Source organism: Nelusetta ayraudi, unplaced genomic scaffold (genome assembly GCF_046127955.1).
Source record: "Nelusetta ayraudi isolate G7.1 ecotype Tasmania unplaced genomic scaffold, CSIRO-AGI_Nayr_v1 ptg000042l, whole genome shotgun sequence".
Taxonomy (NCBI): Eukaryota; Metazoa; Chordata; class Actinopteri; order Tetraodontiformes; family Monacanthidae; genus Nelusetta; species Nelusetta ayraudi.
In genome coordinates, this window is record NW_027466092.1 from 5,943,298 (window position 1) to 5,959,250 (window position 15,953).

The 15,953-nt window shown below is 43.4% G+C and overlaps 3 protein-coding genes across 3 annotated transcripts in view; 2 read left to right on the forward strand and 1 right to left on the reverse strand.

Annotated features, from left to right (window-relative positions):
- Positions 1–6,604, reverse strand: zcchc4 (zinc finger, CCHC domain containing 4). Its single transcript, XM_076033904.1, has 13 exons — positions 6,447–6,604; positions 6,020–6,138; positions 5,832–5,914; positions 5,476–5,748; positions 4,844–4,924; positions 2,190–2,262; positions 1,966–2,116; positions 1,457–1,557; positions 1,106–1,227; positions 702–777; positions 548–599; positions 301–448; positions 1–182 (listed from the first exon to the last, which is right to left on the reverse strand). Exons 1-13 carry the CDS (start codon positions 6,532–6,534, stop codon positions 59–61), a joined length of 1,491 nt encoding a protein of 496 aa, XP_075890019.1. The 5' UTR covers positions 6,535–6,604; the 3' UTR covers positions 1–58.
- LOC142893380 (putative E3 ubiquitin-protein ligase TRIML1) lies at positions 2,407–5,257 on the forward strand. Its single transcript, XM_076033905.1, has 7 exons — positions 2,407–2,513; positions 2,898–3,094; positions 3,322–3,417; positions 3,499–3,735; positions 3,825–3,844; positions 3,924–4,054; positions 4,132–5,257. The coding sequence occupies exons 1-7, from the start codon at positions 2,432–2,434 to the stop codon at positions 4,728–4,730; spliced, it is 1,362 nt and encodes a 453-aa protein (XP_075890020.1). The 5' UTR covers positions 2,407–2,431; the 3' UTR covers positions 4,731–5,257.
- A 1,563-nt stretch (positions 6,605–8,167) lies between the features above and the next one.
- Positions 8,168–15,953, forward strand: part of ablim2 (actin binding LIM protein family, member 2) — a 65,684-nt gene continuing 57,898 nt past the window's right edge. The window contains exon 1 of the mRNA XM_076033906.1: positions 8,168–8,478. Within this exon, the coding sequence (XP_075890021.1) occupies positions 8,466–8,478 (13 nt within the window). The 5' untranslated portion in view covers positions 8,168–8,465. The remainder of the gene's footprint in view (positions 8,479–15,953) is intronic.

Below are 15,953 nucleotides of genomic sequence, written 5' to 3' on the forward strand. Positions count from 1 at the left end.
CACATTTCTGAGGTGGCATTAAATAGGTCCTTACTTATTATTGCACATAACACAGGTGTCACACAGACTGAGCAGCCATCTTTTTAGCCCTGCGAGCTGCTCCCGATTTCCGCTTTGCTTTTGTCTTGGGAACGACCTTCTGAGAAACACCTCTGCCTCCCTTCTTGCCATTGGATACATGCCTGGAGAGGTGAAACAGAGACAGGATGATTAATCCTAAATCACGCCAAACTGAAACAAGCAAACAAAAATCTAATTCACAGTGATTCTTCTTAGACAGGAAGCATCCTGTGAGCTCACCTGCCGGCCCTGCGTGCATCTTTGAGCGGGCACACTTTGCGCTTGTGTCCCAGGCTACCACAGCTGAAGCAGCCCTCCTGCGCTTGATCATGACCGCACGGGTGGTCCGGAAGGGCGCAGCGACCGCAGGATTGGCAGTGTCTCCATGCTGAGGGGGGAAAATATTTCATCAAGCACACGGGATAATATGCCATCACACTGTAAATAAATTTATCTAGATCTGTCCTCTATGTCGGAGGTAACGTACATGGTTTCACACACTTCACACACACTGAGCAGTGTTTCCATTCCCTGGCGTCCTGCAGACACAGAAAATAGGGCGCGGCTGCATCAGTTGGTTTTTATCTCAGGCAGTTTAATAAAACTTAGATAGATAGATAGATAGATATTTGGGTTCATACCTTGGATGGACAGATATTGCATTTTGCACAGTGCTTATTGAGCCTCCAGACAAAGCGCTGACAGACAGAGCAAAACCTTAAAGAAGAGAGGAGAACAGAAAATTGGTTTCCCAGGAATCCTTCCACTGATTGTTAATCCTGTGGCTCAGAAGGAGCTACAACTTTTGCTAATAAAGAAACATGCCTAAATGAATGCTGAAAAGCTGCTGGATCAGTTTTAATGGAATGCAGGTCATATAAGTCAATATTACATTAACACTAGTCGCAAACTCAATAATGCAACAAAGACCATGGAGCAAATGAAATTCAATTGCTTCAGAGATCAGTCAAACTGTTTCTGTGCTCAATATCTGTGTAAGGCGCCAACAACTCTGCCAAAACGATCACGGCCCATTTGCTGATACCTGTAGCCCTCGTCTTTGGGCAGGACGACATCTTTGGGCGGGATATTGGTGAAGACCCTGACAGGAGACAGCTTACTGCCCGTCTTCCCGTGTTTATACAGAGGGTGATTGTCATAGTCCACCTGGTAAATAGTGATAAAATAAGAAAAGAAAGAAACTCAAGCTTCCTGGTGCAGGATGTAAAAAAAAGACTTCATATCTATTTTATTTTAAAAGCCAGGCAAAATCTGAGATTGTGTTTGTCGCGGCTCCACAGTGTCTATCTTTCTCTACATCAACATACCTGGCGTTGTTTTCAATTCTCTAAGTCTCATCTTTCATAAATCTGATCATGTGAAATAAAAGACATACCTGGTAGTCCAGCATGGTGAAGGAGGGGAGGCACTCCAGGATGCGAGGCTCAAAGAAATAGAGGAAGATCCACACCATGGGCATTTCAGGGCTGCTGCATTCTGCACACAAAGACACAAGGAGTTCTGCTATCTGGTGCACCTTTCAAAGTATCTAAAAAATATCCTTGGCTATTAACTGATGTGTAATTTGAAGTATTTGGATTGAGAAGCCATGTACTGTAGAATGCATTTTTCAGTTTATTCAAGGCGATTTAGTCTTTCAGTATGATGTTGGTGTAATTTCCAATCTATACTGCTTTTAAGTTCAGTATTTATTAACCTTATATAATGTAGGACAGCTTCCGTGAGAAAAAGTGCAATCATCTGCTGCTGTATTTCACCATACGGCGAAAACAGATGCTGCATACGTCAGTTGTTTACAAACTTTCTGGCTAAAATAAATTTTTTTCCTCAGCGGAACTTTGTATTTGTTCCATCAGCTATTAAAATGCCCTCTGTGACACTGACCAGAATTCTGCAACTGCCTCCACGTCTGTGATATCAGAGAGAAGCTCTTGGCCAGAGGCTTGACCAGACCACCGAACGGGGGATCGGCCACCATGACCACCTTCTCCCCGTCGTGCTCCTTGAGGAAGGCTTGCAGGACAGAGCTGGAGGCCTGCGAGCACACAGAGCTTTAAATCTGCAAAACTGGAAAACAGTTAGGCAGAGCGGAATGCGTCGAGTCTTACCTCGCCATCGAAGAAATGATGGTTGAACATGTTGTAGTGACAGAACTCGTCCTGACTGTAGAACTGTGCATATCTGAAAGAAAAGGAAAATTCAGCATTCTAGTCACGAAAGTAAAGAAATCCTTCATTAAATTCAATTCAGTTTTTCCCCCCCTTGAATATGTTCTTAGCACACAAAAATAACAAGCCTGGGCTTATCAACTGTCAAAGTTGGCAAACGCGTGTCAGTGTCAGAGCGTGTGATGCAGGCTGAAGCCTGTAACGCAGGAACACACCCTGCACATTCTTCACGGAAACAAACAGCAGAGCGCACAGACATTTCAGGTAAGAGCTTTTTAAAAAGGCTAAAATGAAAACTTCCTGCAATAAATGTGATAACTTAAAAATGTGGAACGTGTGGGTGTTTGAAGGTTGATTGTGGTTTACATATGTCTCCAGCTGTTGTGCAAATGCTAAATTGCAAAGGCTGGTAAACTCTCGTTCCTTATTTCAGATTTTTTATTTCTGTAAATATACGCAGTAGAAGCAGCTTTGCGGGTCACAATGCTCTCATGTATCATGAGCTCAGAAGATGTTTTTAGTCAAACCTGAAAAACAGGTTAACTGCACTGCTGAAGGAACCATGCAGGAAATGTTTTGGACCACGCAGCAGTGGAAAACAAGCTCGAAAGAGGTTATACACACACATGCTTTACGTTCACTCCTCAGAAATGGCAGAAAATGGGAATTTGCAAGTAGGCAAAGGGCAGTCGGGTGGGAGCAGCGTTCCTGCGTTGCCCTCTGCTGGCGCAGAGAGTGCACTGCAGGAACGGCTAACCATGCTGGACAGCGGTGGTGTGGCTCAGCCGTTCCCTCGTTCTCCAAAACTACAGAGGAAGACGAACAATGCCGAAAAGCCCTCGCAGGTAAGGACGAGGCCAATTGATGACTTGTGCGCCATGTTTGTTGATCAAAAGTCTTTAGAGTGAAAATGAACTATATGCTATTGGTCTTTTTTAATTATTATTATTTTTTACTAAAAGTGGGGAAAGGCTCTTGCTGTATTAGAAAGGATGCATTCTGGAGTTTCACTGTAATAATTGCATCTCGTTATCAAAAGCTGTAAGGTGTAAATTCAATGGATATATCCTAGGAGCAGCTGTCCAGACGCTTGGAGGAGCTGCAGGCGGAGAGATCCAAGACTGAGGCTCACATCCAGTCTCTGAAGAAGCGCAAGGCAGACCAGTCCGTGAGTCACACTGGGATCCTTGCAACTCTTCCAGTATCACCACTCCACATGATCTGACCCTCCTCTGTTTCTCGCTATAAGAGGACAACGGAGATGATGAAGCAGCGGGTTCGAGAGTACTTTGAGAGCATGCGCTGCATCCTGAAGCAGGACGAGCAGGCCGTCCTGGACTCCCTGGAGCTGGACCTGAGGAAGACCAGGAGCAGGCTGGACCGGGTTGTGAAGGACTGGACGCAGCATCAGGAACAGGTCACCAAGAGCCTCAGCAGCACCCAGACGAAGCTCAGCGATAGTGTGACTGCAGAGCAGGACCTTAAGGTACGTTTGAGCAGCGACGTGCTGGCACTTTTCAACCTGTGAGGATGCTTCCCCAATGTGCTGATATACGTTTCTGTTTATCTTCAAAGGGCCAGTGTGAGAATCTGAGGTAAAACATGAAACATTTTCACGCCTGTATCTGCGACAGCCCAACCTTAGTCTCACTCTCACCTCCCTTATTCTCACAGTCCAAAGAAGGCCGACGCCTCTGAGCAGCAGATTCGCCTGAATGAGGAGAGATTTGAGAGAATCATCAAATCCTTATCGTCCATCTCCAAGCAGCTGACTGCTCAGCTACAGAGGAAGACTCTCCTGCTCGGTATCAAGTCTGTTCCCATCTGACAGTGACTGAAAGCCTTCCCAGGTGGAATCTGTGAAAGCTCTTTTTCGTTTCAGATTCACGGCCGATGACCATTGACCAGAAGACGTGCCACAGCCAGATCGCGGTCACCTCAGAGGGGCGGGGCTTGTGCTTCTCAGGCTCCGCCCAGTCAGTCCCAGAACACCCCCTTCAGTTCGATAAGGTGTGCTGCGCCCTGGGGTACTCCCCGGTCACGGCGGCTCGCAGCTACTGGGAGGTCGACGTGCGCTGCTGCTCCGCCTGGGCGGTGGGCGTGGCCTACGGCAGCATCGACAGGAAGGGCAGAGACAAGGGCGCCAAGCTGGGCCGGAACCGGAACTCGTGGTGCGTGGAGCTCCGGAACGGCCGTCTTTCCGCCTGGCATAACGACGTGCACGTGGCGTGCCAGGGCGTCAGGCAGGCGCCGCCGGGGACGGTCGGCGTGTGGGTGGATTACAAGAAGGGCAAGCTGACGTTCTACGACGCGGACGCCATGGCTGTCCTGCAGAGGTTCTCCGCAGCCGTGACGCCGGTGTTTGACCGGGCCTATCACCAGTTCACGGAGCCGCTGTACCCGGCCTTACGCCTACTGAGACCCCCGGAGAACCAGCCCTGGCCCAACCACGTGGAGTTCTGTCACCTCCACACACCGTGACACAGTTACACTCAGGAGACGCCTCCCGTGGTTTCACAGCCAATGACGTGTCACACCGCACATTATGCTAATAAATGAGAGCAGCTTCACAAAAATGATGATGCACGACTGACCTGAAGTCAATGTCCAGCAGCAAACTCTTCATGCGTTCATGTTTCTGCTCCAGGTTTCGTAGTTTGATCAGCTCCTGCAGTCTGACACGACAACAGTCAATCAGTGAGTGCAAATCAGAACGACGCCTTTTCATCATTTTGCAGGTGGCGGTATTTATTTTTCTTGGAAGCAATTATCGTTGGTGGTTTTTGTTTTGGTGTGTATAGTCTACATTGAAGTTGTTACTGTTTGAGGGAAAATAACTTGTTATATTGTGCTTATACGGGGTATTTTTTCAGTTAATTGAGTTATTCAATTCAATAAATGAGGAGTAAGTATGACATAGGGTGTCACATTTATAAACTACAATATGTATGCACATTGTCAGGAGCTGACGTTTCCATTTCTTTAATAAAGTTACAGTTGTCAACATATTTTCTGTTACCATAGTGAAAAATATTGAGGTTGATTCTTGAGTTTGAAAAGAGATGCGTCTATAATTTCTGTCACAAGTCCTGTCATGTACAAAACGCCCATTTGACCAAGTTAAAAGGAAAGATTTTTTTTTTTTTTTTTTTAATTCTCCATGTTAAAGAAATCCACCAACAATTCAGGTGGCTACAACAAAGCTCGGACTCAACACCTTCCTCACCTGGGTGTGCCCATACACAACACCTTCCTGTATCCCAGAGCAGCCAGTGTGTCCAGCAGGAAGTGTGAGCTGCGGTCGGTGAACAGGTACTGCGCGTTGCTCTTCTTGTTGTCCAGAGGGCGCAGAAGCACGCTGGGCCTCCTCAGCTCAGCTGCTGTGACAGGCCTGGTTCTGTGAGACACGTGGACTTCATGTTCCCCGGGCAGCAGCAACATCTGACAGTCCTGACAAAACTTCTTGTCATCCAGCGGGACGGCGGCAAACTTTCTGAACCTGAAGGACAGTACAGATTTTCCTCTTTGTAAATAAATCACCTAAATCCTGCATCAAAGAGGAGCGGGTGCCTCTCATCTTACCTACTGCAGTACTCCTGGTGGGTGAACCGAGGTCTCCGAGATCGGTTCTCTGCTTCTCTGGCTAAGAGTCTTGCCTCGGACACCTGTAAAGCAAAAATAAATAGTCTGTTTATGATTCAATTAAAAATCAGAACCTACCTACAATGACAGTATTATCAAGTGATCAAGAAAAATCTGTGAAAACGTGCCTTTTCATCCTCCCACTGGAAAAAGTTGCAGTCCTTTCTGTCCCTGCATGCTGAGCAGGCATAAAACCTCCTGCCGGTCCCGTTTCCTTTGCAGGTTTTCTCAAAAAGCAAGGTAGGACCTGCAAAACACAGATGACATTTTATAAATTACAGCCCATCCTTTTGTTTTTGTTTTTTAAATGAACATTAAACAATTATCAAGAAAATGGACTTTATCAACATGTTGAAAAGGGGAAATTACGAACATACAAGTTGTGTTGCTCCAAACACAACTTATATGTTAAACACCACAATGACTCTGTGACATTTTTTAACAAACCGAATAGCTTTACAAACGTGACTGCTTTTTTATGACACAGCAATGAGGCCAACATGAGAGTATTCCACGTGGAGTTTGGCAGTGACAGTCCTGCACATGTAAACTCACCGTGGGGGCACCACGGTGCGGCTTTATCACTGTCTGAGAGAACGACCTCGAGTCCAAAACTGTCTTCGTTGGCCTCGGTTTTATCCATGTCGTTGACGCTGCGCTACAATTGAATATAACTGAGTTGATTTTCGTTGAGCGCTTGCAGTCCAGACTGACCGGTGGCAGTCACGCTGTTTTTGTGTCGCACAGATTTGACGTCATCATGTAGTCGTCGCAGGAAAGGTTCGTCAGAAGGAATCAAAACAAAGCCAGCTCGTCTAACGGAATTTACCCTGCTTGTTTCTATTTGATATATATTATTATACATATTATTATACAATATATTATCGCGAAACCCCAAATCCTTTGTTTCAATGAGCTTATATTTTGCAGCAGAGTATCTGTTTTAAACATGTTTAACGTACACAAAGAAAAGGATCAGTAAATTATGCTGATTTAGAGTAATTAGTAATTACGCAACATATATTATAATATATATATATATATTTAATCATTTAGGGCCAGAATTAGTTTGGACAACTTTATTTCCCATATGATGAATAGTTGTAAACGTGTTTGACTGCATAAAGAGATTAAATGTAAAACCATAATCCACCACAGCAGCTGCAGATGAGGCTGAAGTCCAAGAATCCCAAAGCATGAGGTAGCTTACGTTTTTTTCCGACCATAGACGTACACATTCCTACTGTCCTAAATCTTTGTCAGACAAGTATTGTTCAATTTTGACCAGTCAAGTGTTCAATATGAACACGTCTAACTAAAAATCAAAACAATAACAGCTGAATGTGTTTGAGTCTTTTTACAATAAGGTCTGAGTATCAATAACAATGATTAATGTAAAAAAAATTAAAACATTATGTTTAATTTTAATTAAAATGTGTTTTTGAACTACGATAGACGGACTGTGTCTAAATGGCATACATTTGATTGGCACATTAGGAATGTAGTGTTTTGTTTCTATTTATTAAAACAGAGGAAAATTGCACACATATACTTTAATTAAATGATGATTACTTGCATGTTTAAAACATGAATTAAAAAAATAGGCCGCTGGCTAAATAATTGCCACCCCCCTTATGATGCCCTTTGTTTACCGAACTGACTTGTAGTTCGACATTAGGAGCACTGAACGCATTAGGCGCGGCGATTTCTTACAGAAACACTACAATTCCCATGCACTCCACGTTTAAAAGCGCAGTGGCGCTGTCATCCTAAAGATGCTCCGCTCAGCGGAAGCCAAACAGGGTCAAGTTGCTGGTTTTTAGCTCACAGAGCAACAAGAGTAGTCCATGCGTTTTCGTCTGAATAAAAGATGAAATTGGACACGCGTTTCAAATAAAGTGTCGTACAAAAGCTACAATAGTTATCATTAACGAAGTTTATACATCAAAAACTACTTAGATGCATAAGCCTATTTAATACAACCAGAAAACAAAACAAAACAGGGAATTCTCTTTCAATTGAATGGCAGACCTTGAAAGGTCATCCACTGTCACACATGAAAGTTTATTTAACATTGCACCCGACCTAGCATGATGTTATCTTCCGATACGATGATAATTACTTAAAAATAACAACTAGTTTGACGGTGCTTTCAAAAGCCTTCGTTACTGACTATCCGTCCCTCATGCTTTTACTTTGGAATGACAAACCGGAACTTTGTGCCGTTTCATTGTGGTGCATGACTGTGGTCGCGTTTCTCACACCGTGCGCCCACACCCAACCTGCCCGTGTTTGCCGTGCGGCCAGGCGGCGCAGCGCTGCAGTGTGAGCAGGACATTGTCTGCCCGCAGGAGAGAGACTTCCGCCGCGGCCTCAGCAGCCACTGACAGCCGGGCTCTGCGGCACCTCTTCCCCTCCTTCCGCACGGAGACCTTCCCCTCCTGGAAAACAGAGGCGGACGCTGCGTCTCCGAGCGCTGCGCGGCTGCTGCCATCATCCATGTCATCCTGCCAGTGTGGATAGTGCCTCATCGACAGTGCACCATCCTAGAGGAGGAGACTGCTGACTAGTACCATGAGCAGCACGGGTAAGAGGCATTTCTTCAGCTACTGCTGCAGTTCTCATACCAGAAATAATAATCATGCACATTTAAATGTATATTTTTTATTTTCTTAATTATAAAATGGAATGCGTGTTTTTTTTTTTGTGTGTGTAGCACTGAGTTTCTGCTTGTAATTATCCTTGCTTTTCTGACAAAATCGTATTCACTACTCTAAATGTGATGCATTGAAGACCCACATCTGTATCCACTAATGAGGGCATCAGCTTCAGGGAGCACACCCAGTGATGTGTTGCTGCATTTAACATTGAGGTTGTCTGGTGCGAGGACACATTTTCACCTTTTCCCTTTTCCCTGTGAAAATTAATACATGCAGGGGATCTTTAGGGAGAGGGTATAACATCCGCTGCGGGTTATTGCTTCTTCATCATAGTATCGCTCTGCAGTCAGTCTTGGTTTACACAGGGAGAGGTGTTGTCCACATCAGGCCCTGACTCAGAATGGCCCGCTGTCACATCTGGCTTTGTTCCCCGTAGTAAAATCCATCAATGGCATCTTTTATAAAGCTGGATGTGTCAAGTCATTCAGCCGCACCGCTGCACTGTTATACAGTATATGTGCAAACCAGTAGTTTGCTTCTAGCTATTCAACATCATTTAACTTTCTTAATGAACTGTCTAAAGAGCGACCATGAGCAACTAGAAAATGAACTGCTGCTTTAATGAGAGTTGTTCGGCTGCAAGACAAACCTCTTTAAAGCTAAGGCATCCCACTCCCTTGTGATGCAGACAGACAGACATATTCTACAACAACAGCAACAACAACAACAACAACGACAAACTTGAGAGCATCTCAGTTTGCGTTGTTTGTCCAAGCAATTTTAAATTTCCTTGGTTATGTATGAGTAATTGTAGCTTTAGATAGTTTCAAATTCAAAAGCTAACAAGGAAATATATCAGCGATCTATCTGATTGTCATTTTATTTCTCTTGTATTTATATTTCAAACTTTCAATTTTTACATTTACTCCTAACTGGCTGGTGACATAATTGTAATATCATTAACATCCTTGTTTTTATTCATTTGTAATTAGGAATTTATATTAGCTAACGGATGAACTTTTTAATTTGTTCTTAATATATTTTTTCATCTTTTTATCTACTTGTTGTCACAACTGTGCCGTATGATCAAAAGTAGACGATATGCAAAGTGTGCCTTGTCATTCTGGTGACCCAAAGAACACTGTGCCATGAGGAAACAACGAGGCTCCAGGGATTTTTTTTTTCTCCATCTTATCTTTTCCCCTGACTCACAGCACAAATCTGGCTTTCACACAGTGTGTCATTTAGTTAAAAAGAAAAAAAAAAAGAAAAAGAAAGAAAGAAAAGAACTAGTTCTGGTGCTTAGCATGTCATCAAAACTCAAAATAATATATAAGTGAAGACAGTGAGTGGCTCTGACTGGACACATAGAGTACAGTTGACCTTTGGTTTTAATGAGGATACAGTAGGATGCTGTGCTTCACTGCTGCTGCTGTTAATGAGACTGGCAATGGAGACGGAAATTCATTAACACACGCTTGCAAAGTGCAAGCAGCCGAGGCAAACAAGACAACCAACATTTGTCTTGGACTTTGTCTTCCTATCTTTCCCTCTCTAAATGTTTGACCTCTTAACCTCTCAAAGTGTTGACAGAGAGCAGATCAGCAGAACTTTTGGGTTAAATTCCTCCAGGCTTGAATTGACAGCTGACCCCATGTGAAACCACCAGTGCCAGGTCTGTCTCTTAATCACAGCCCAGTCATGTCAATAATTCATCCTTGTTACTTTCTGGAAGACACCATTATTTTCACTCTTCATATATATTTTTTCAATAAGGTGTCTTTACCTGTTCAACTTGAAAAGCCTGTACAATGGTTGCCATTATGCTAGTATAAAACAGCATTTGATGTGTAGAGATGACAGCTTATACACTAGAAATGTATATTTTACATATCTTTGATACAAATTAAATGAAAAACCATAACAACAACAGACATGGTAGTATTGCATTCTCCAACTGTGCAACCTGGACAGGATGGACAGGAGCTATAAAAACCCCAGTGTCAGCTGGAAGTTGCACTGTTGCATTCTTGACACTCCAACCTTGTTGGTTTCCTGGCTTCTGTTTAAGCTCATAAATCTTCCAACATTTCGCAGTGTTTTTTTTTTATTTTTTAGAATGAGCTCAGTCTTGACCATTCAATCCAACTGGGCCTGAACCAGAACCCTGCTGGACACCAAATCAAACATTTGGATTTGGTTTCAATGATCTCAGATTTCCCTCTAAAACAGAGTTGGTCTTTCTTCATCTATCTCTTCCCACCTTCACCTTTATTTTGAAAAATAAGTATGATAAACTGAGTGATGTAAAGAGTCAGAATTCTATCTATAACATTCTGTTCATTTCTAAGACATTCTGTACCACAATTTTAGTGCTTTTGCCCTGGGCCACCTGCGTTTTACACAGTTTACCTGGTTCAAACACAGGAGTGGTGCAAGATCCAAGTTCAAATAGAGTTCTCAGAAAAAAAGGTTTGGCAGGAACACACCCTGATGGAAAACATCATCAGGCCTGTCTACATTCTTTCAGTACCAGAAAAAAATACACACGCTATCTTTTTGGTGTTGATATCTGTGCGGCAGCGAGAAGTTGGTCGCATTAGTTTTGAATGAGGTCATGTTTAACAGCAAAGTGTCTCCCTAACTGAGACAGGCTGACAGCCCAGAGCCCATCCACCGTGGAGAGCAGTGATCAGTGACAAAGTGGGATGGATAATCGCAGAACTGCCTGCTAATTCACTGCTCTCCGGTGTTGCTGTTGGGCACGTGGGAAGACCTTTAATCAATACTGTTTCTCAGCATGCGCATCATAGGTCCTGTTAACTCTCTGGTAGAGAGAGTCTGGTTCTTGAGTGGAAGACCTGCCGTAAAGCCACGTGTATTTGGCTGGCAACATGGTTCTTGATGATGTCGTGTCTCATCAAAACACAATATACTGCATCTTTGAATGTAGAACTTTGATAATGCAGTTTTCTATGTGTCCACATACAAAATCGTATATTTGTTAAAAACTGCATTTGAACTATCATATCATATTAAAGCAGTTCATATGTGGTGCAAAAAATAATGAAGTTACTCTCTTGATGGATTCACTCAGCAGCTCCGAATGTTCAGGTAAGATAGCTAGGCTTGAATATTCCTTGATTAACCAGCCTGACTCAGCTGACTATTGCTCGCTTTGCTGTCATTTCAGACACAGGAGACTTTTTTCATTCCTTCAAACATTATTTGTCGCAGCTGTATGTCTCCATGCAAGCAATTCATAGTCTAATTTTATTTAATCTAATAAGCAAATCAGTCCCTTTAGCGTCTTGGAGAGAAAAACCTCTCTCTCTCTCTCTCTCTCTCTCTCTCTCACACACACACACACACACACACACACACACACACACACACACACACACACACACACACACACACACTAATTTAGATACTAGGTTAGCTGTTCAGGGGCCAGACCCTGTTTTTAATACTTTATTTATTCCATAAAAAAAGAGCTTTTGCTCTTCTTTGCATTATTATCCAATATTGATCTGTGGCCAGACAGTGTCTCTAAACTTGAGCTTTTATGAATAGATGTTGCATGTTTTGGAGATAAGCAACAAGTTTTGACAGCAGTTTATCTTGAGTGAAAGTGAGATGTTATCATTATGCATTTTACAGTGTTTATAAACATGAAGAAAACATTTTTTTTTGTTTTTGTTTTTGTTTCTGTTCTATTTTTCCCCCAATGAAATAACAGTGGACACAGTGATGATGGGTGGGGCCAAGTCAGACTGACACCCAGCTCCTCTTCCTGGGATAAATACCGGCTGATCTCAGTGGCGCTTAGCTCTATTGCTGTAAACACACACAGGCACACTCACACGCGCACAGAGGGGCAATTAAGCCTAGAATGTGGTGTGGACTCGTGACATTTGCCTGCAGCCTGCCGTTTTCCATGGGGCTGGGAGGAAGGCAGGAATGCCCTGCTGTTTGTCCAGCTCAGCAGTCATCAGTCACATTGCAAATTTCACTGAACCAGTAGAGGAAATGCATAGGGTAGAAAATAAGTTATAGAGATGCTAACTCATTTTCTGTGATTTTAACAGATTGCACTGCATTGATTCTTTTAAAATTGGATCATCGGATAGGAAATACATAATTCCTCTCACGATCTTGTGGGCCAGAAATTAGAACCGGAAACACCATCAGAGCAGTAAAATATGTTTCTTTTCCCACAATGTTCTGCCCAGTCATCCTTTAGTTCCTCCTCCACCTCCAGCCTGGAGCCTGAAGCCTCCCAATAATTGAGTCGTCTGAGCCCAACACGCTGAGTGCGTGACATTTAGGTGTGAGAGCAGCCGTCAAGGTTGGTCCACGCATTTTGCTGGAAGCTCCGAAACAGTGGCAACGTGGCATGTTGATTGAGTCACTGCAGGCTCCAGTCCAGCTGACTTTCCAGGAGGCGCGTGCTTGTCGTTCCGTCTCAAGTGGAATGCTAACAGGTTACTTCATAAATTCTAGAGGGAGAGAATTTTTCTCATGGCTGAAAACTATTGACTTCAAGCTGGAACCTCTGACTCGGCTGCTTCTGTTTGTCTAGTTTGCATATAAAATCGAATACATTATTTCACTCGGCTTTGTCAACATTTGGATTTGACCTGCCGCACTTGTTTCTTAATCTTATTTTCAAATAAAATACACTGGCTCAGCTTCAGCTGGGTTGTTAACGTATTTGTTAAAGTATTTCAATTATTTGAATGGCTTGAAGTATTTAATGACATAATATCAGATATTGTACACCCAACCATTAAGACAAATACAATCCCTGCAATGTAGAGTGATGTTATATTTGTGACGTATGGTTGCCTTTACATCTCATGGTTGAGGCAGCCATATAGGTAAACCACACTGACCATGTTTAAACTGACTGTTGTCACCGCACCTACAGACATGAAAAGAGCACACATCCATTCTTGTTTGCATCGGTTCCGATCCTCCCAAAACTTCGTCCCGGCGCAGCAATCAGTGTTGCAGCGGGACATAAGCTGCGGATTTGCCCAGTGTGAATGCAACTGCGTAGAAGGCTGGTGGGGTTATCGAGGCTAAGGGCACGCCAGGGCAGCTCGAACGGCTCCAATCTCTAGAAAAACTACAGCGGGGATGAGCACCATTCTTTTTCCCGATCTGTCGCTGAGAGAGAAAAGTTGCTGGAATATTGTTTTCTTTCCACACGTTTCAATGTGTGTGCTTGTTAAAGCTTCTCACGCTGTACTTACTGAAACGCTGTACTTACTTGTGACTTTAAATACGTGATCCAACTCCTTCTGCTGGCTGATCATGCTCCCCAACGCTTAATGCAGGTTGGAGCTTGCCGTGTTTTCATCTTAGCCCCAGTTTTGGCTCTATGACTCCGAGCGACTCCACCTTTAGAATGAAGTGTTATATCTTGAATCAGTCGGGGAGGATTAGCGTTGAGGAGATGTGCTTTTCAAATGTAAATACGTGCATATGAGTGAAGTGAGTTCTGCTTTGGTGTGCATATGAGAAGTTTTAGAGCGCTCACATTCCCGTTTGATAATCTGACCTTCTCACAGCGGCTTTGTGGTTTCACTGCCACAGATGATTGTAGAGGCATTGGCCTCGTGAAGGTTATTAATAGTAAGGAGGGTCCTTTTTGGGAAGAGGCCAAACACGAGACCGTCCGCAGGAGACCTGCTATAAAGTCATGTGTGTAAACAATTGAATAATCTTAGTCCTAATTTTCAGACAGAAAAAACAGAGAGGTTTATTTTGAAAGCCATAGTATGTTATTAATACCACGACTATTATTATATATACTGCTATATACCATTACTACTATAACCTTAATATTTGAAAATGAGAATGAGCCTACCCTAGCATATCCTATTTTAATGTTTTAGTTTTAGTTTTCCCTTTGGATGGCACCTCACTGTCTCTGTGCGATGTCCATACAATAACAATGTAAAACCAATGTAAAACGCCGTACTGTGGGCCATCTGCGGACTTGCTGTCCTTTCTTTTGCGCCTCGAATGCATCATGGGAGTGGGTGCATCGACATTAAGTGCTAACGCCACCCTTAAAAAATGGATCAGATTACTGCGCTGTGGGGGAGGAGAGGGCGACCCAAGATCAATCGGCTGCAGTGAATTATTCATCAATTCACTCTCTCCTGTGTGTGTGTGTGTGTGTGTGCGCGCGCGCGTGTGTTATGATTGATGTACTCTGCAGTCTGGTTTGTTGTCTGCAGTGCCGGATGGATCCCAGGTAAAGAAATCTCTTTCTGAGCCAAAGGCCTTTTTTTGTTTCAGTTTGTCCTATAAATAAACCCTCTCTTGCCACATTTGTCTGTTGTCAAACCCTCAGTTTCTATGATTTTAATCATTGTTAACTATTTACATTTTTGATCTCCACCTTCCCTTCCATCTATTCTAGTTGTCACTGGTTACGACCTCCCTGCAATCTGAAGCTCATGCTCAGTCCGTGTGAGTGTGCAAGATTGTGTGTGTGTGTGTGTGTGTGTGTGTGTGTGTGTGTGTGTGTGTGCGGGATCTCCCTTCAGCATGACTCCTGCTGCATCAGACATACAATCAACAGGGTGTTCCCTCATGTTTACATGCATTAAAACCAGTGGCGATACACTTTGACTGCTCAAAGCACCAACTGCCAGCCGCGGCACCTTATCATTTACTGTAATAACTGGACTGTATAGCATCAAGGACTGAGAGATGTTCTAATACACAGCTGCGATCACTTTTTGCCCGCCTGTCTCACCTGAACACACACATCCATCACACACCCACACACCCAGACGAGTGAAGTGTAATCTCTCATAAATGACATACAGCGGCATAAATTATGTTGGCTTCCCAACACCTGCTCAGAAACATGTCCAATTTAAAGCCCCTTCTCCATGTTGTCCTGTTATTTATTGTGTCTCATGACAAGGCAGGGTGTATGGAGGCTGCGTTGTCCCACTCCATCTCTCTTTTTCTTGCTCATCTTTTCAGAACAATGTGTTCAAGAACACTTTGTTCTGAAAAAACACCCTCCATGATGTCACAGTGGGTACCAATGCCAATACTTTACCGCTGCCTATGCCTGACAACACCCACAGTCAGGTGTTTGTTTCAGTTATATATTTACAAGAAGCCGAAACTCAACCCTAATGACAATTTAACACTTTCTCTATGGTTATAGTAAGGCTTAATAATAATTTACAATTCAAAATAAAAAAAATAGCCTGATGCTGATACATGTACAGACATTTCATATCAGAGGCTGCCTCACCACACAATTAGATTAAAATAAGATAAACACCAAGCGGAGGGATGAAGCATGTGATGCAGGCGGTGCAGCAACCGGGTAAAAACTGCCTAAAGCGCGACACAGGATACG